This window comes from Pseudoliparis swirei, chromosome 11, assembly GCF_029220125.1.
Source record: "Pseudoliparis swirei isolate HS2019 ecotype Mariana Trench chromosome 11, NWPU_hadal_v1, whole genome shotgun sequence".
Taxonomy (NCBI): Eukaryota; Metazoa; Chordata; class Actinopteri; order Perciformes; family Liparidae; genus Pseudoliparis; species Pseudoliparis swirei.
This window is the reverse complement of record NC_079398.1, coordinates 21,733,757-21,753,698: the sequence shown is the minus strand read 5'-3', so window position 1 is coordinate 21,753,698 and position 19,942 is coordinate 21,733,757. Positions and strand designations below refer to the sequence as shown.

General features: G+C 40.0%; 2 protein-coding genes across 4 annotated transcripts; both read right to left on the bottom strand.

Annotated features, from left to right (window-relative positions):
* Window positions 1–856: 856 nt before the first annotated feature.
* manba (mannosidase, beta A, lysosomal) lies at window positions 857–12,036 on the bottom strand. Its single transcript, XM_056426387.1, has 17 exons — window positions 11,790–12,036; window positions 10,909–11,003; window positions 10,727–10,832; window positions 10,463–10,636; window positions 9,744–9,867; window positions 9,235–9,404; window positions 8,904–9,014; window positions 7,932–8,083; window positions 7,722–7,839; window positions 7,241–7,327; window positions 6,870–7,037; window positions 5,276–5,494; window positions 4,705–4,869; window positions 4,158–4,302; window positions 3,896–4,038; window positions 2,476–2,733; window positions 857–1,701 (listed from the first exon to the last, which is right to left on the bottom strand). Exons 1-17 carry the CDS (start codon window positions 11,976–11,978, stop codon window positions 1,477–1,479), a joined length of 2,649 nt encoding a protein of 882 aa, XP_056282362.1. The 5' UTR covers window positions 11,979–12,036; the 3' UTR covers window positions 857–1,476.
* A 1,084-nt stretch (window positions 12,037–13,120) lies between these two features.
* Window positions 13,121–18,700, bottom strand: LOC130201677 (ubiquitin-conjugating enzyme E2 D2-like). Of its 3 annotated transcripts, none has more exons than XM_056426766.1 (8): window positions 18,293–18,700; window positions 17,422–17,485; window positions 16,889–16,920; window positions 16,633–16,710; window positions 16,127–16,232; window positions 15,683–15,776; window positions 15,123–15,173; window positions 13,121–13,619 (listed from the first exon to the last, which is right to left on the bottom strand). In XM_056426766.1, exons 1-7 carry the CDS (start codon window positions 18,314–18,316, stop codon window positions 15,125–15,127), a joined length of 447 nt encoding a protein of 148 aa, XP_056282741.1. In that variant the 5' UTR covers window positions 18,317–18,700; the 3' UTR covers window positions 13,121–13,619; window positions 15,123–15,124. The 3 variants fall into 3 exon arrangements, with proteins under 3 accessions (XP_056282741.1, XP_056282743.1, XP_056282742.1); XM_056426768.1 differs by lacking the exon at window positions 18,293–18,700 and adding an exon at window positions 18,161–18,178; XM_056426767.1 differs by lacking the exon at window positions 15,123–15,173 and having other exon boundaries at window positions 18,293–18,698.
* Between the last annotated feature and the right edge of the window lie 1,242 nt (window positions 18,701–19,942).

The window sequence follows — 19,942 nt, the reverse complement described above, 5'->3', positions numbered from 1 at the left end:
TGCACGCACAGATAAACTCTTAACTTGAAAGTGTGTCGTGCGTGTCGCGTGCCTTTAACTCAGTGCGCCGGAGTTTACAGCTGTGACTCAATTATGAAACAGCTGGAAGGAAAGAATCCTAAACATGAAACGTGTGTGTTTAAAAGTCCGCGTCGCCCCCTGGTGGCAGCTGATGGTCACCGCACGTGCCGGATATTTTTGTGATCAAATTGTTTATTGGTTTTCGAGATATGCACATGCAAAAGAAAAGATGTACAAACTGTACGTGTACAAAGACACTCAGAGAAAAACAAAACAAAAAAATAAAAAAAGAATATAAATACGTATATGTATTAAGCCATATTATCAACCATATTATTTGCAAAAAATAAATAGTTTTTGTTGCTGTTTACATTTGCACATGAAGTGCTTAATACATTCAGCTCCCCATTCAATATGTATTACTTCCTTTTTTTGTGTCCTTTTAGTTTGATAGTTGACAAATAGGTCTTAGCAGACAAGGATTTATTTTAGATGATTAGTCATATTTTATGCTGTTTTCATACATAAGATAAGATAAGATAAGATAACCCTTTATTCGTCCCAGTCGGGAAATTTCAGGATCACAGCAGCAGGTGCATCTTAGAGCATTAATAAAATAAAACAAATATAATAAAGATTGTAACTGTACATTTCTATTGTTTTCTTCTTTTCTCTTGTTTCAGAGCGTTTATTCAAGGTAAATTCATTGAATGTGAAAAGCTACTTGGCAATAAACCGGTTTCTGATTCTTACTGAGAGGCTAAGTAAAGCACTTCCGTTCAGTTGGAGGCCTTGAGTGAAACACAAACAAATATAAAGATCTGATAGAAGCAGATTTGATTTTTATAAAAGAAACATTTATTCAATTGAAATTGATACAAGTTCATTTTTAAATATTTTTTTTAAACATTGGTCAACAGAATCTAATTATTTGATGTCCAACAACAAATATACACAAATGTATCTTCATTCAGTAGAAAACACATTTACACAAACTTTACAAAATTATCTGAAAGACCAAAACCAGTTCACATTATATTTTGTCTTCTGATCCGTGCAGGAAATGAGACAATTTGTCATTTAATTAAACTTAATGAATGAATTACTCATGTGTTTCAGCAGCTGAATAATCAAGATGTGTGAGATTCATATTGGCTTGTTCACCTCATTCCATCGCCCGATGTTTTTGTGTGTGAATGAACACTTCATGTCTACAGTCGGTCACCCTGTTGTCGAAACCGCCTTCAATAGTTTACTTTGTTTGGAAATGTTTCCGATTTCTGAGGCTTTTATGAGAAACCAAAAAGTGTTGGTTTCGGCAAGAAAGTTTTAATATTTCGAAAATCGGTAATAAGTGTCAGCTTCAGTCCCCCCCAAATCTGTCTTGACACTCAAAAGGTCAAATCTCCGTCACAGCATCTCTTTCATAAAGGACGGAGGCTGGCTGGTCTCGGGTCAGTATACGTCCCTCAGAGACGTGACGGTGAGCGATCTGGAGAGTTCCTCGACGCTGGTGTTCCGCCAAGCGTTGAACCGGACCGTCCGGGTCCTCGAAGCCATCAGGAAGCCGTTGGAGCCGAAGCGTCCGGGGATATTTCCCACATCGAGCCAGACGAAAGGAGCCACGGAGGCGGAGTGGAGGGCGACGCTGTAGCCGGCCTCATCCTGCTGCACCCTGGCCTGCAGAACACACACACACACACACACACGCTTGAAGTCCACGATTTCAAACACATAGGCTGCGGTCGAGTAGTCTTGTGTTGCTTAAGGTTCCTATCTAAGTAAAAAGATGTGGAGGTCACGATGAGAGCTGGTTGACTTCTTTAAATGCAGAGGAAAGGTGCTTTAATGTGTCCTTTCCTATGAGCAGAGGGAACACAGGAGCATCCTTTAACAAAGAAAAGGAGACACTGTCCCACAATTGGCACCCTCTGTTCATCAGTGAGCCCTTTTCACCGCAGCTTATTCTTGTCACGTCATGTAATTGATCTAATTATATATTTTGTGTGTCCAAGTCATTCCGGTGAGTCGACCTGCTCAACACCAGGGCTCATCTAAATGGACCAGGGCCGTAATTAATGTTATTAACCACACCTGCGTCCACCCGAAATGACTGTGAAAACGGCCCGTAACATCCGCTGTGTATTTGTACATTGTTGATCAATTAAAAACACATTTTCTTCCTTGAAGTGGGGAGATACATATATATATATATACATATATATATATTCATATAAACATATATATATACATATATACACATATATATATACAGATATATATACATATATATACAGAAATACATATACATATATATACATATATATATACATATATACACATATATATACATATATATATATACAGAAATACATATATATACATATATATATAGCGAATGGACATATATAAAGATAGATAGATAGAAGCAAGCCTTTGGACACGGTGTCTTACTGTGATGTTGGGTCTCTGGAGTCCCTGAGCGTCTTTGGGCGAGCACAGGAAGTGGTGGTTGCTGGGACCCTGCTGGCCGCCGCTGTCCTCCAGGTGGAAGGTGAGCAGGCAGGTGAGACGGGTGCAGCTTCCACATCCTGCCAGCAGGTCGGCGACCGGCTGTTTGAAAACGGTCGCAGCGCTGCCTCCGGAGATCGGGAGCAGGTCCGACTTCAGCGTGCACACCGGATCCAGGTGAGACCAGGAGAACACGGACACCTGATCCACAAGAGGACACACCTGTTTCTGCACGTGTCACACATCTTCATAAAAATTAAAAGTTAATGTTACTAAAACGGAGAACTGAAGTTTAAATCTAGAGTTTAATGATCTACACACCACGAGAAGAGTTCACATTTTTATGTTCAATGTAAACAAGTTGCTTTTTTTGCTGAATCAACGAGAAACTTGGGAAAACTGTTATCTAAATTGCTTTATTTTATTTGTAATTATTTACCTGAAGCTACATGTTGGTGATATATGAATAACACTTGGATAATAACTTGGATTTATTGTGTCGCGTTTTTAATTTTGCTCCAGTATCCAGGATTTAAATTAGAAAAATTTCAATTTAAAAGAAAACCATCACAAATTAGCAACTTAAATCCATATTATTACACCATATTGTAATAAGTCCAGTGTTAATTGCCCTTTTGTAAATCGTCTTTCTATTTTAAGTTTCATGAAATTCTGCACTGAAAACTTAAAAAGTAAAATCGGTATATGCTACACAGAGAGGAAATGAGAATATATAACTCTCGTGGTAAATAATTAATTAAAAGTTTGGTAATCTTGTCTTCTATTAATGCATGACATTATTATTGTTGTTATTATTACCTTCGCATTCTGCGGAAGGTTATGTTTTGATCGCTGTGTATTTATTTATTTATTTGTATGTGTGTGTGTGTTATTCACATAACTCAAAAAGTATTAAACCGAATCGCATGAAATTTGGTGGGATGATTGGTTATTATCCGGGGACCATTTGATTAGATTTTGGGATCGATCGGGTCAAAGGTCAAGGTCATGAAAAGGTCAAAATCTTTCTAAATCAATAAATCCAGGCTGATGTTCGTACATAATTCGTTTGTGATGTTTACCACAATATCCGGTATCAAGTTACATCAATGTACAGTTCCCCACACTCTCATGCCAAGTACCAAAAAAGTGGCTGCGGCGAAGGTATGCGCTCTACCGAGTGCCCGTTCTAGTTTAATTGTGTGGAGAGAGCACTTGTGTTGGCTCACTGAATCATTTTGAGTTGTTTGTTTGGGATGTACTTTGTCGCTTTAGCTTGTGATTCTTTGGAGTTTCAAGGTGCTCATCGTCAGCGCTTTGCACAAACAAACAATGGCTGCAAAGCAAAGAGACGGAACCGCACCGCAGCCCGGAGCGTCAGCTCGTGACTCAGGTCCGAGACGGCGTAGACGAACAGCGTGTCGCCGTCCTCGAAGCCGACCGGCAGCACGGCGGCAAAGAAGTTCTGCGCAAAATAATGCAGCATCTTCCACTTCCCACCGAACTCTGCACACACACACAGACACACACACACACGGAAATTATTAACATATTTTCCTTATGACATACTTTTCTCAATGCAATTTTTTCTCGAATATGTAGCGTCGAGTGGGCGTTGGAGTCACCGATGGACGACCAGGAAGGCGCCTGCCAGACATCGTTGAGCTGCCAGTAGAGAGCGCCCATGGTGCGACCTTTGCCCCCAACGATCTCACTCTGACTTCGCCGGTAAAACTCTGTCTGTGTCTTCACACACTCGGCCTGCATGACCTGGATATGAAACGTGATCGTTACTACGTGTAAACTGGGTTTTTTCAACCTGTTAACCACTTCTTTTCTTATCTTTGGAGACGAGAAGTTGTTCTCGTCATTAATCATAATCAAAAGATTATTATGGGAGTCTAAAAGGGCTTAGGGCCTTGTGATGGAAGTATGCGATTCTCACTTGTCTCATAAGTATTTATATTTTTTTTACACAGTTCAGTTATAAAAAATGGCCAAAAGTCCCTCCAAAATACCACATTAGGACACCCAGAACTTGAGGAGCAGCGTAAAAAAAAAGTCCATGCCAGGATTTGGAATCTAGAACTTCTAAAAATTGGGAGATTTCTAAAATAATTGCATTTGAAGGGGTTATTATTGGACACAAGTTCATGGCAGTGTGTGTTCTACCTGAGTGATATAGAGAGTGTCTGTAAATCTTTTCACGGGGTCCGTGGAGTTGGGCAGGTGGAAGTGTAGAGCGGCCTGCAGCAACATCTGCTGGTTCCCATCCTCATGGTGTTGGCGGTGGGAAGAGAAATGACTGTTGTAGCTCCAGTCCTCTTTGACGGAGACCTGAAACATCACAAAGCAGACGGAAACGTTACCCCACCTAACAACAACAACAACAACAAGCTTCTTGTGTGTGATGGACAGTCAGCATCAACCTCTTGAATCCTGCTTTTGTAATTACTTCACTAAATGTAAAACTAAAGCATTACAGTTTCATCTGACCTAGTTTTATTTAATATCTTTTTATTTGCATTCTTTTTTTGCCTCTTAATTACATTTTTGTATTAAAGTACCCCATTGTTTACTTTTTTTTTTTTTACAGAAATGCAGCCTACGGAAAAATAATAACAATCCAAACGCATCTCAAATGGTCCAGATTAAATTAAAAGAGGATAACTCCTTATTTAGATTGAAATCTGCTGATTAAACCACCAAGAAAAAACAAACTGGAAAAGGTTTATTCAGTCACCGGCAGCAGAGTGGAGAAGGACGGCCAGGACTGGAAGCCGTACTCGGAGGCGAAGCGCGTCCGAGGGAAAGTCCTCCAGTCCCGGCAGTCCAGGGTGTAGCTGTAGAAGTGCGTGTCCCCGTAGTGCGGGTCGTAGGGGTTCGAGGCCACCCAGCCCTCCTGCTCAGATTCAGCGCCGTTAGTCGGGCTGGAGACGAGGAACGGGCGACTCGGGTCCTCCTGAAGGAGAAATCAGGAAGGTCATCGTGAAGCTTCGAAGGAGAAAGCACAGCAGTGTAGAGGACAAACATATATTTACCAACGACAGACTTCTTCAGGGTTTCTCTCCACCCGAGAGAAGACATGTCGAAACGTTGGTAAATTATGACATATCTTTTGCATCGTAATCTTTCCCTTTACAACGACATGAATCCTAAAATGACTTTCCTTCAGTTCGGTGAGGTGACGTCTGCTGTCGTCGAGCCGGGTAGGAGGAGCCAACTTTGAAAACGTTTATAAACAGTCAGCCACAACTGACGCCTTTTGAATCTCACAACCCCCAAAAAATAGTTAAATAGCAATTGTTGGAGCTACTTATTTTGACGTTTGTGTTTAGTTTGATTGTAAAGTAATATTGATTATTCATTGCTATTTACCTTCGCATTGAAAATGCGGAAGGTTATGTTTTGATCGCCGTGTATTTATTTATTTATTTGTATGCGTGTTACTCGCATAACTCAAAAAGTATTAAACCGAATCGCATGAAATTTGATGGGATGATTGGTTATTATCCGGGGACCATTTGATTAGATTTTGGGATTGATCGGGTCAAAGGTCAAGGTCATGAAAAGGTCAACATCTTCTTTTTACCATAGCACGGTCAATTTCTATCCAATTGGCATGCAACTAATGCCAAAATGTTCATAACTCAATGCCCAATCTTGTGATATGTGAAGGTATGCGCTCTACCGAGTGCCCGTTCTAGTTAGGTTATATTTTGATATGTTAGGGTTTATTCTTATGATAGTTGTAGTTTAGTTTAATACATTATGATTGTTGTTTAAATATATTTAGTTTTAGGATTGGTTCACTGATTGGGTAACACTGGGCACCTGTGGTTATATGTAGGTGTGAAATTATGAACCAGATCAATATAGAAACGAGTCCGTTGATTGGGCCCACCGGTCGATGACAAGGAAGGCGCCCGCTTATAAGCATATTACTCTTTAAAGCATCAGTTATCTATGAACCCTCCTGTTACCTTAGGGTCAATTTGACAACATTCAATGTTTAACCCTCCTGTTACCTTTATATTTACTGACATATTTTACCTTTGGGGTCAATTTGACCCCAGCAATTAAAACCTCCAGAAAATTATTAGAATTAATATTGTTTTCCAAGTTTAAGTGTGAGGTACTTTATGTTTGTTTGTTGACTACCTAAATAGCCCTTTAAATATATAAAAAAGTTGATATTTCTTATATGTTTGACATAGTGAAAAACAGCCTGGGGTCAAATTGACCCCAAAGAACACCGACATTAAACATTGAATGGGGTCAAATTGACCCTAAAGGTAACAGGAGGGTTAAAAACGTGAACACTTTTTGACTCCCACCTCTTGAACGACCGCCCTGATGTTGTCCACGTACAGCGTCACATAGTCTTTCAGGTACGCCGGTCTCTGAGAAACTGGGATGTTGAACCAGTCCGTCGCCAGGGCAGCTTCGTTTTCGTTGTTGCCGCTCCAAGTGATGATGGAGGGATGAGATTTGAGGCGCTGGACCTGAAGAGTAAAAACGAGTACATTTAATGTCCAGACCGGATGCAACGGAAACTTTGTCCACAAGAAATCCATGTATTTTACAGCATTTTAAAACGTGTTTGGGTTTGATTTGCCATGTGAACATGTGTGATTTCGTAATCGTTCCATGATATAAAGTCTCCAGATATGACATCTTCTAAAAAGTAGATAAACACGGCGCTCACCTGTTGGACGACTTCTTCTCTGACTGTCTGGATGAAGTCGTCCTCAGTGGGATACATCGCACAGGCAAACATGAAGTCCTGCCAGACCTACAGACACACATCTCAACACACTGAGCCTCCAATATGTTCACAAGTCAAAGTAATGACACAGTCAAAATCACACAGAAGCACAGAATGATCTGAAACGTTCGTGACAGTGACGATCAAAGGGGAACTTTACTTTCGGATTCATACTTAATTTTTGACAAAGTGAATCGGGGCTAACATTTAGTGTCAAAGAAGAAACACGAGCACCCTCAATAGTGCAAAAGTCTAGAAGCCATTTACAAAATAAAACAGAAAACAAAGTTTACATGTTCCAGCATTTGGAGAAAAATATTATTCATCAGCGATTCCTTATTTTAGGCGACTTATGCTGGTCGATGTGTTGGTATTTATATTTCTGCATATGTGGTGTACAGTGTAAAGTAATATTGATTACCATGATTCCCATCTCGTCACAGATGCTGTAGAAAGCATCCTGTTCATACACGCCTCCCCCCCAGACCCTGAGGGCGTTCATGCTGGCGTCCACGGCCGACTGCAGCAAGTTCCTCAAGCTGCGAGACAAGCAGAGAGCGGGTCGGTCCACTCGGCCCGACTCGGGGGGATCGAAGAGGGGGAAAAAAGCTGCTTTTCAAACTAAACTCACACGGCAGGAGTCACTTGGTCCTGGAAGGAGTGCGCTGGGATCCAGTTGGAGCCTTTGAGGAAAATCGGTTTCCCATTGATGCGAAAATAGAAGCTCAAGCCTGGAGAGCCGACTATCGGCTCCTGGACCAGTTCTACTGAGCGGAAATACACCTGCGGGAGAGCTTCTCGTCAGACACTGAAAAACACACTCATTATACATGTTTAAGTTGTTTTAAAGGTTTTTATCTCTCCTAATAACACCATTTCAGTTAGATGTTCAACCTCAGCGCCCAGACATGAAACGCATGTCAGTAAACCGCACGTACAGAATTGACAGTGAACTCGGCTCAACACTTTTCCTAAAGGGCGAACCTTCAAAACAAAATCAGTGTACAGAGTACAGTACAGTTGATGGAAGATGCGCCAAGAACAATAAAACTAATGAATTGTAAATACACTCGCTGGAGCATGAAAGAACTTCCTCTCTATTCCACTGCTGCAGCTGTGTTTAATTGTCTAATTGAACCTTAACACAACCACGGTCCTTGTTGTCTTCCTGCGTCACAATGTGTGCTGTATAAATCACTTATCAGGACTCTCGAGGTATCGTGAATATCATCTAATATTCTGTCGGGTGCCAAACGATTCTGCTGGTTTCACAGCACCTTAACCCTCCTGTTACCTTTACATTGACTAACATATTTTACCCTCGGGGTCAATTTGACCCCAGCAATTAAAACCTCCAGAAAATTATTAGAATTAATATTGTTTCCCAAGTTTAAGTGTGAGGTACTTTATGTTTGTTTGTTGACTACCTAAATAGCCCTTTAAATATATAAAAAAGTTGATATTTCTTATATGTTTAACACAGTGAAAAACAGCCTGGGGACCCCAAGGAACACCGACATTAAATATTGAATGGGGTCAAATTGACCCGAAAGGTAACAGGAGGGTTAATAAACCCACCAGGATACTGTTAGTGACCTCTGACCTTCAGCTCTGTATTCAGGACCAAAAAGCGACCCTGGAAGCCTCGCACGACGAGACGATAACAGGGTTGGCCTCCGTGCCCGTTGGGCCACCACAGCTTCACCGGGCTGCTCTGGAGGAAGAAGGACACGTTTTCAAAACTCCTGCACAAGTGTTGAGAAAGTGTAAGAACGGAGGCGAGTCACAACACACTCGTACGAGGGTGGAGCTCCGTGAGACGGTCGCACACACAACATGCAGTTAAACGGGGCGTCCTCTTTAAAACAAGCGCAGGTGAATATTCCCCTCAAACTGAATATCTAGAAACGGTTTGAGCGGGTTGTGTGGAGTACCGTGTTGATGTTTAAGGTGAAACTGTTCTTGGTCTTTCCTGGGAGAAACTGAGTCTGCAGGATCTGCTCGGAGTCCAGCTCGGGCATGGAGAGAACGATTTGCCCGTTAGTCGTCTGGACCGCATCGACGAGAAGCTCCACCTGGACTCTCCACCGAGAGAGGCTGAGATCTAGACAGACAGAGGACACGGACGATGAATAAAGACGGAAAAACACATATTAGATTGTTCCACTTGGGGTGAGACAAAGTAGTACAGGAAGAAGAAGGAAAATAACTTTAGATTTATAGTAACATTTTGATTTTTCTAAATTACAATCTACCACCTGCCAGCTTATTAGAGAACACAAGCTAAAGGGTTTGATGAAACTGTCTTATGGATATTTTATCGGCTGCAGCTTGTGGTGCTGCTCATTCAAATCCTCCCCGTACACGTTCAACAGTATTCTTTAGTTATTGTGTTTTTTCCCCCCCAACACGAGCTCGGTGATGAAGATTAGACGAGACGTACTGTGGAGAGGGACAGCGGAGACCTGGATGAGCTGCAGGACATCAAACGCCTCCAGGCGAACTCCCTTCCACAGGCCCATCGTGGGGAACGAGGGGCCCCAATCCCAACTGAACGAGCTTTGCTCCTTCAGCAGAACAGACACAGAGCTTTAGACCGCAGTTAGAACCACGGGGATGAAAGAGACTGAGTTCTACATTTATTATCCACTATGGACATTTGAGGCTTTAAAAAAAATGTATTGCATATGGCAAACATTTTTGGCAAGGTTCTTTAAAAAAAATCAAAAAATCTGAATTTGAAGAAAAGAATAATTTGTGGAAAAATAATAAACAATTCCTTTCAACTATAATATGTTTTTAATGCTCTGAATAAAATATAAAACTTTGAATAAATAAAATGTTCATACCGTATTTATTTAAATATATCTATCATTCTATTTAATTATATTCTCCATCCAAAGTGATACTTTTCTGGCTGTATCTTTCCAAAATGCAAACCAGGTGTCATACATAAAATCTTTGTTTCTAAATCCACCAAAAAATCACCTTTCAAATCAGATGATCATCCTTTTTCTAAAAAAAATTATTGTATCCATTTTTTAAATATAATCTTCTCGGAGCAAACTTTTAGATCCAATCCTGTCCTGTTGTTACGGAATAGTTTGAAAAAGATCTGTTGGATAAAATGTGTCTGATTGTTTTACTTTCATGACGTTTTACTTTTCTGATGAAATTGACGTGGCATTCCCCCTTCTGGACGTCTGGAGGACATTCAGGAGGAACTCTGTAGGCGGAGTGAGCTTTCCGCCGCTCAGACGCATACAGAACTGGAGACGACAAGCTCACTTTCAGCACATTACCCCCGTCCTTCAGCAAGCTGCTGACTGGGAAGTCCTACAAGCGGATGATAGAAAGCAAACAAGTGGTGCGTGTAAGAACATGTGCACGGTGCATCCTACACTGCTGCTTTTCCAGTGAACATACATATCTACGAAACATGTTGTCCGTCTTCCCGACAGCGACTCCATTGAGCCAAATCGATGCAACAGTGTCAACGCCGTCAAAGACCAGCTGCACCTTCCGACTGGCTCTGTGGATGAAAACCCAGGTGAGTCGGGAAGAGGAAACGGAAAATACTTTTAAAACAATCACAGTTCAATCCCGACCTCAGCTGGGTGGAGGCGGTGAACGTGGTCGTGTACGTCCAGTTGTCGAAGGCGATCCACCGATAAGACACATCGTTAAATCTAAAGTACGGGTCCTGAAAGAAAAGTAGAACATTATTTACCTTTTTTTCTATTTAATTCCTCTCAGTACTCACGGGTACATTACTGACCCCTGCTGCTGAAGCATGTGTTCATATTTTTATGACAAACCAAAGAGCAGTTTCCAGGAGTTAGAACTTGTTGGCCTCAAAAAAGTTCTAAAAAAAGTAAATACATTATTTTAGTTTCTATTGTTAACTTAATTAATTATATTGCCGATACATTGTATTCCCAAAATGAACATCTAGATGTGTTTTACCATTTAGAACTTGGTATTCTAGTGAAAATATATATATTGAAATAATGTTTCATTTATATATATATATATAAATGAAACATAGACATACATATACATATATATTTATATACATACATATATATATATACATATATAAACATATTTATATATATGTGAAAATATATATATTGAAATAATGTTTCATTTATAAATATATAATATATATATAAATGTATGTATATATATATAAATGAAACATACACATATATATGTATAAAAATACACATACATATATATACATATATATATAAACAGATATATATATATATTTATATAGACACACATATATATATATACACACACACATATATATATAAACATATTTATATATATGTGAAAATATATATATTGAAATAATGTTTCATATATATATATATATATAAATGAAACATATACATATATATATATATATATATATATATATATATATATATATACCACAGGGTGTAGTAGATATAACACATGCAGTTCTTTATTTACTTACCTGGATGAATCCCTGTTGCTGTAGAGCTGAATGAACACATCCGGGAACCTCAGCGGGCAGCGACACTGAGCCGTTGGAGTTGGAAAGACTCCATTTCCCGGTCAGACTCAGAGCGACTGACCGAAGTCCCGATGAAACTCCCAAAAACCAACACAACAAAACACAAATACAGTTCCCACATATAGTCATCGTTTGTTTGCCGAGGTAAGTCACGGAAATACTCTTCAGTAGTACTATCTGGGTTGTGTTGTCGTTTCTGAACAGGCTCTTCCGCGCGTGTCACGTGACCCGGTCCTCGTGACCGTCACGTGACCGGAGGAGTCTTCGCGCGAAAAAGTTAAATCCAAGAGATTTAAAAAGGTGATCAATTGTGCTACTGTTTTTTTAGCGTGTGGATTCAACATTGGTATTATAACAGTTTGATAAATAAATAATCGCCCTGTAGTAATAAACAAAAAAAGTTATTATTTTGAGAACATTGAACACAAATGCTGTAAACACAATTAATAGGATTATGCATTTTTGACAACCTAGAAGAGTACTGTTGCATTTGTATTCCAACGTATTTTTTTGTTAAGTAAATAGATTACATCGAGTTAAAATACTGTTACAAGTAAAATTGCTGCATTCAAACTCTTTAAGTATCAAAATATACATTAAGTGACAGAAGTAAGAGTACTCAGTAGGTATTGACGCACCAGTCCGTTATTGAATATCAGTGAGATGCTTGTTTTTTGCAAAGTGAAGTCATACTTTTGACAATTGCATGGAAGTTTCCTCGAGGGCAAAATCAAATATTCAAAGTAATTTACGTCTTTGGAATTTAAAAAAGATTTGTGAAACAAAGACTTTAAGACAGCTAACGGTGCTCCAACTTTGTTTTACAGGCACAATGTTCATCAAAAAGCATCTGCATGTTCACATTAAAGAAAAAAAACAATACCCGATTTGTTGCATGGTTTTAAGTAACTTTATTGAAGTGAAACCTAAGAAAGAAACAGAGCCACAAGTTGATTATCAACCATTTGCTTTGCATCATTATTTTAGGGCTACAAGAAGACAGTGTTCGATTGGGCGTAAAACTAAGAGCTCATCTACTTGCTTCCAATTAAAGAAAAAGAAATAGAACTCCTTTGAGGGGAACCACATAGTCTCCAACTGCCTTACAACCCACTTGAAGAAACATGCCGGATATAATAGCCTACTTTTATTAACATGCATAAAATACAACATTGAAGTTCTTATATTGTGTTTCCTTAACATTTATATAGTGCTGTGCTTCTCTGGACACACTTTGATAGTGGAATAAGATACACTTCTTTCCTCGGGTAATAGATTCAGATATTTTTTATTAAATCACAAACGCAGCAGAATGTCACCAAATTTAAACTTTAAAATGCAGAGTTTACATGCATGGCAAAAGACGAGCTTCTCTGTAAGTGCTTTGAGAAATCCGGCCGTGTTGGATCCTCACGGCGCGGCTGGTGTTCGGGAGACGAGTCGCATCGGATTCTAAGTGTGTGCAGAGTAAATGTCGTCAGCTCGAGCCGAGCGAGAACAGAGTTATTAGGATTTATTCCGATTCTTTTCTCCAAACCTCACAGAAAACTGGCACGTGTCCTAGAGAGAAAACACTATCTTCTTATAAGCGCACAGGTGGGAAAAATACTTTGATTACTCCCCCCCCAAAAAAAATGAAAAGAAAAAAGTGAAAAAGTAAAACCTCCTGCATGTTTTGTTTGAACCAGCAACAACATTTTCCGCCAGCTTTCCAAATGATGCAATCACATTGCATATTTGTGTGTCCAGTCTTTTGCCATTTTGGTGTATCTGCAAAGAGGGTAAAAAAGAGACAAATTACTTGAGGAAGCATCAAGCAAACGCGCCTCATGTTCGGCATAAAAACATTTGCTTTGTATATTTGTTTTAGCACTTGGTCACATTTCTTTGCATCAGTAAATACATAAATACAAATAAACTTCTTAATACTTCTTTGACGAAGTCGAACAATTTTTTTGCCACACCAAACCGTTTCATGCTGGAGTTATTAGTGAATATGCGGACATGCACAGAAAACTCTGCTTCTGTTAATTCAAAGCGCATTCCCAGATTATATAAAATTACATTTTTTTAAATCAAATACCACATTGCTTTGCTTCAGTAACTAACCAGTGAGAATATTTCTAGCCTCAACTAAAATATATGAAGATGTGCATTAGTTATGGAGAGCTGAGCTGCAAAGATTAGCTGCGTAAAAAAGAAGAAGAAAGAAGCAAAAATGACGAACATTTTCTGGTTGCAGCTTCACTAATGTATTCGTTGTTAATCCTGTCACTATAAACTGAACATCCCGGGGTTTGGGACCTCTGAAAAAACTAAATACATCAGATGGCGTCAATAAAAAAGTGATGGGCAGTTTTTATTTTTCCACTAGGGGACGGTCTGAAGATCAATAGAGAATGAAAATAATTGTTATTTTCAAGCATAATACCTGGAAACAAGCTAAAGCTCCAGATTTAAAGGTTTGAGTAAATATGGGTGTAGCTTCAGCAGCGTATGACTCGACAAAAAACAACATATCCTCAGTGCCAGGTTTTTATTTTTATTTAACCATCCATGTTTAGATTAATTTCTTTCCAGGAAGCCACCGGAGTCTATTTCAGTCGACTATGACAATGAGCTTTAAAAGACTCATTGGGCATACAAATACGTCACAGTAAACTACATGGTGCATTTATTTTAAATGGTGTCATTTCATGACCGGTGGACTGCTGAGTGGAAAAAACAGCGTCGCTTCATAATTTGCTCAAACGGGAATATTTTCATACAAAAGAAAACAATTTGTCTCCTAGGATTCAGTTCCAGACATTACAGCTCACGGCTGCAGTTCTGTTTGGCAGCCAACTGTTGGCGTGTCCTCGAATGCACCACCACCAACCCTATTTCAGTCCAGTCCCTGCTGAGAATAGCTTCACAATAACTGAAAAATAAAAAAGGCTAATGTGACGGATCCCCAATCTCAAGTCTCTTAAAGCTGATAAAAAAAAAAAATCACACTAAAAGGAATTTCATTTTAAATTGTCAGCATCTTGTTAAATATCAATATGTTGTACTATGGCGTAGTTTATAGACTGAAAAAAAGGCCTTAAAATCAAACGCCTGCCAGAAATGACCCTTTCCTCCGATGCGACACCTTGCATACAAACAGATACGCTTCGTTTTAAAAATGAGATGCAACCAAAAATCTTCTTTTTCACGCAACAGACAACGTAGTTCTCCGGCCCGCATTAGCAAGATGCAGAACACCAGCCAAGATGCAGCATTGGCTCTTACCCTTAGAGCAAGGCATACTTCGTTGTCCACTCCTGAGCTAGTTTATTGTACCTGACGGAGCGAAACTAGGTTACATACTCATTAGGGGTCGGAAGGTCGCGCCCTTTGTGAATATACATATCAGCTGCCAGTTTAGTAGGTATGTCCAGCAAAAAGAAAGCAGTAAAATACAACAGTGCTGCAATAAATCCCTCAAAAAGTCAGTGTTGTCTTCACTGCTCGAGAGGTGCTGATTTATGGTCATTTTGGAGGCTGTGGTTTGTTGCTGTTGAACTCTGCTGCGTTATGCGGACAGCAGTTCCCATTTTTTTTGCCCACCGTGTTTATTTCAGTGAGTGGGCTTATGCTCAGCAGCATAAACACGTCTGTGTAATGCAACACAACAGCAAAACAAGCTGCCGCCTCCAAAATCCTCATTAATGTGAAGAAACGACTAAGAGTGATGACACTACCGGGCTGTAGCCCAGTGTCCCTAATGAACGGACGACTAGGGAGAGAAAGTCGATGATTCATAGTTTCATATTTGGATAGAAGTTCAAAACGCATGCGTACACGCTTACCTCGTACTATCTGTTTTGTAGATTTGTGCAATCTCTGGCACTAGTGGGTCATCGGGGTTCGGGTCACAAAGGAGTGAGCAAATGGAGAGAAGAACTACAAGAAAACACACACACACAACAGCCTCATTTGAATAAAATGTAATGCGTGCCAACGTGTACTGTCTTGTTCAAGAAGAATCAACAATAACCTTTAGAGGTCACAGTATTTACAAATTCCACGTTTAATAGCACAGCTCTTATTTACCAGGTTTAAAAAAAGCTTTAATTTGTTAAGTGTCTACAAATCACAAAATATGTCTGGCTAAAATTCCAAACATATGTCTCAGTTTAATTGCAGTCTTGTTTTTCTTGGCAAGTCTGTGGCTGCTTAGTGGGCGAACGTCACAGATTCTGACGTCGTCTAATCGTTGGAGAGCCCGAGCACAGGTTCCTCGCGTGACGCACCTTTAGAAATCGTGAGCGCAGGAGACCACTGTGATCTGAGGATATCCAGACAGATACTGCCGTTACTGTTAATATTTGGGTGGTAAATTCTCGTTGTAAACGCAACCTGGAAGGAAACGACACAAGAAAAAACATTGAGGACAGATACAATAGGGCGAAAGCGCAGGTCAATGTTATGCAATACAAATTACGACAGGAGGGAGAGATAGTCGACGACTGGAAAGACAGGTATTACTTTATGAGGGTTGTAAACAATCAAAATGGACTCATGACGCTGGGCAGTTTCACTTGAGAAGGAAATGTTTGTCGTTTCATTGTAACTTTTACAAAAGTATGTACACAATTAGTTTGTATATAGATACAGTGTTTGAAGCCAGTTTCTAACACTGAAGAGTTCATATTAATTAATTATTTTAATGTTGTAAACCAGACGCAAGGGATAAAACGGTTACATCACCAATGATTTAAAGAAAGAAAAAAGTCTTAGTTCGGGTGAGCTTCGGTACCTTGGGCGGTTTGAAGGGGTAGTCTGTTGGAAAATGAATCGTCAAGAAGAAAACTCCTCCCTGATATGGACTGTCACTCTGAAAACAAGATGACATTTCCATATTTCAGTTTAGATTAATCCAAAACCCGCCTGTCCACATCGAGTCAAATGTTAACCTTTAAAAAAAAAAAGGAAGCCGAGAATACCATCATGTCGCTTTAAAGTAAAAAAATTAAAAAGGAGAACAACAATTATGTCATAAAGGATCTACTTACAGGTCCCATGATTGTGGCTTGCCAGTGAAACACTGCGGAGGACAGAAAGTAGATGTAAGGAAACAGGAAAAGGAGAAAGTATGTGATCGGGCAGGAACTAGTCTTCCAAGTTGTCTTTGCAGCTTACAAGTCACGTTGTTTCCCTTTGTGCAACATGTCCGTGGTGGAAATGTCTTCATTGTACTAAATGTTCCATCACCCTACGTAGGGTGGAGGACTTAATGACAAATGTAGTCAGTCATCAGCGCGATACCTACATCCATCCGTGTTGATTAAACGGTTAGTTAATGTAAAAGTAAAAACAATGTAATCCGGGATCTTAAATGTTAAGATCAATTGTGGTTATTTTTCCTACTCGATGTTAGACGTAATAAAATCGGGTTTTGGAAAAATCAAGTGAGAAATCAAGTCAGTTGAGGGCGTTTCTTTGTTCCGTCGGTAATCATAACATCCTTTTTCTGACATTTTAAAATGACAATAAAGAGACAAGATGTGCAGTTGAAATATAGACGAGGACATCACGAAAAACTCACTGTCATCGCCCACCGGGCCGGCCGAGCATTGTGCCGGGGGGTCACGAGCCAGGTCGTTAAGCTCCTGGAAGGAGAAGTTCAGAACAGGAAATCAATTAGACAGTAATCTTCACAACCTCAACAATGAGGATCCAAAGCCGACTAGCACTTAACATCCTGGGTCTGAACGTTATTTATCTCCTTCTCTGCACCAGCTGAGGCTAAGAAGGGCCCTCTTGTTGTTATCACCCCCTTCCCAGTTTCACAGAAAGCTCGTGCACGTGTGCTACAACCTCTAATGTTCACTTTAAGTCCATCTACGTCGGAGTGAGGCGGAGGCACAGTTTCACAAGAACGTGTACGAGTTTCCTTGAAAGAAAGAACCTCGTAAACAGGCGAGGGAAAACTTCAGGGGGTGTTACTCCAATCTGACCCCGTTTAACTGCCAGCACACACCCTGCGATGTGCAAACACGACCGCATACCAGGGAGCTGGTAACGACGAGTATCGACGTTTTGTTTTGTATTTATTTTCACGTTTAAAAGCTGGACACACTAGAGACCAGTCAGCGTCGCGATGATAACGGCAGTTTACGTAAAAGTGTGAACAGTTGGGCAATCCACGCGGCCTTTCTCTCCCTCTTTAATCCGTCATTTTACACACAACCAGGAGGCGAAACAGCTCGCGCAGGCTAGCTTCGCGGTGTTAGTCGAGCCGACGTGAAGCCACATCCGGGTAACTATCGTCAACTCGCTCAAACCTCAATAAAAAAGACGCAAACTTGACGCTCGTGTCATCGCCATGTTTCCCCCCCACCGGATGCAGGAGTCGGTAACGGCTGTGCGGGGAGGCTAGCGCGGCGCGCGCCACCAACGTTTCGGTCGAGGTTTACCTTGTGGATCCGTTTCAAAGCCATCCTCTCGCTCGACGCTCGTTCCTCTTTGATTCCGAAGGTTGTCCGATCCACGCAGAGAGGGGCAACCGGGATGTGCCAGGGTGATTCCGCTGTCCGTTAATTAATGGATGCCGGGTCAACACGACGGCCTTTCTTCTCGAAGCTAGCGCGGGTAAAACTACGTATGCGCGGAGTTGGCGATACAAGATAGTCGGTCGAATAACAGACGTTGGCGCTTTTCCTTCGGTAACCGTCGCTTTCTCCGGTAGTTTCTACGCTTCAAATTAGGTTATCCGTATTCGTTCCCCCTTAGTTAAGGCTGAATGAGTGCGCGTGCCAGGTGAAGTAACCCCGGACAACAAAAAGCTTCTCTGCGTTCGCTCGCTGCCGCTTGCCAACTAGCGGCCGTGTGCGCGTAACCGAGGCTTTATTCTGGGGAGGCGGTCCGGAGGGAAGCCGGTGACGGGGCGGATGTGTCGATGCAGTCCGACCGGTCAGTGTGGAATACAGATTACTTCTAATCGGGTTTAAAAAATATATTGTTCTGGAGAAACACAAATGTAGCCAAACATCTCTACTTTTCTTGTATTGGTGTTGTTTAAAACTGGGTGGTCTTATTAAATAAAATAAAGGGGTGTAATATAACTTAACTAACTTGTTTTTTTAAATTTATTTGATATTCATTCTGATTTATTTGATATTCATTTAGAATAGGAATATATAAGCATTTGTTGCTTCTACCTATACCTTTTCAGTCTTTCTGTTTTGTATATTAACTGGGTGGTCTTATTAAATTAAATAAAGGGGTGTAATAGAACTTAACTAACTTGTTATTTTTTCTTCATTTGATATTCATTTTCTGATTTATTTGATATTCATTTAGGATAGGAATATATAAGCTTTTTTTGCTTCTACCTATACCGTTTCAGTCTTTCTGTTTTGTATATTATATAGAATAATATCGTATTGTATTTGATTTGATTTACTGAATAAAATACACACAAAAAAGAAACTACAACTACACTCTGTTGTATTCATTGATTGTGTTGTTACTGTGTTTTAATTTGTGTATAATGATTCCTTCTGTACACGTGGCATCTATTACACCTGTCCATCCTGGAGAGGGGTCCTCCTGTTGCTCTCCTGAAGGTTTCTTCCCTTTTTTCCCTGTGAAGGGTTGTTTGGGAGTTGTTCCTGATCCGATGTGAGGTCAAAGGTCAAAGATCAGGGATGTCTATATGTACAGATTGTAAAGCACTCTGAGGCAAATTTCTAATTTGTGAAAATGGGCTATACAAATAAACTGAATTGAATTAACTCAAATATTTTATTGCAATTTTAAGTATTTTGTATTTTCTGCTACCAGATTCAGGTTATTATAAAATATGATAATCCAAATATTTTACATAATCATATAAATAAGATGTCACTAATCCCCAATATATAAATAGCCCCTTACCAGCTGAAATATTAAAATGATGTACAGTTGGCACACACAGTTCAGTTAATAAGTCAATAACTAATTACAAATAAAATAAACTTCAATTATGTCAATTGTTTGTGTTACCTCTCATGCAAAAATGACAAACATTGACTGATTTAAGCTTCTCGAATAAAGATGTTGGTGTTTTTGTACAATTGTAAACT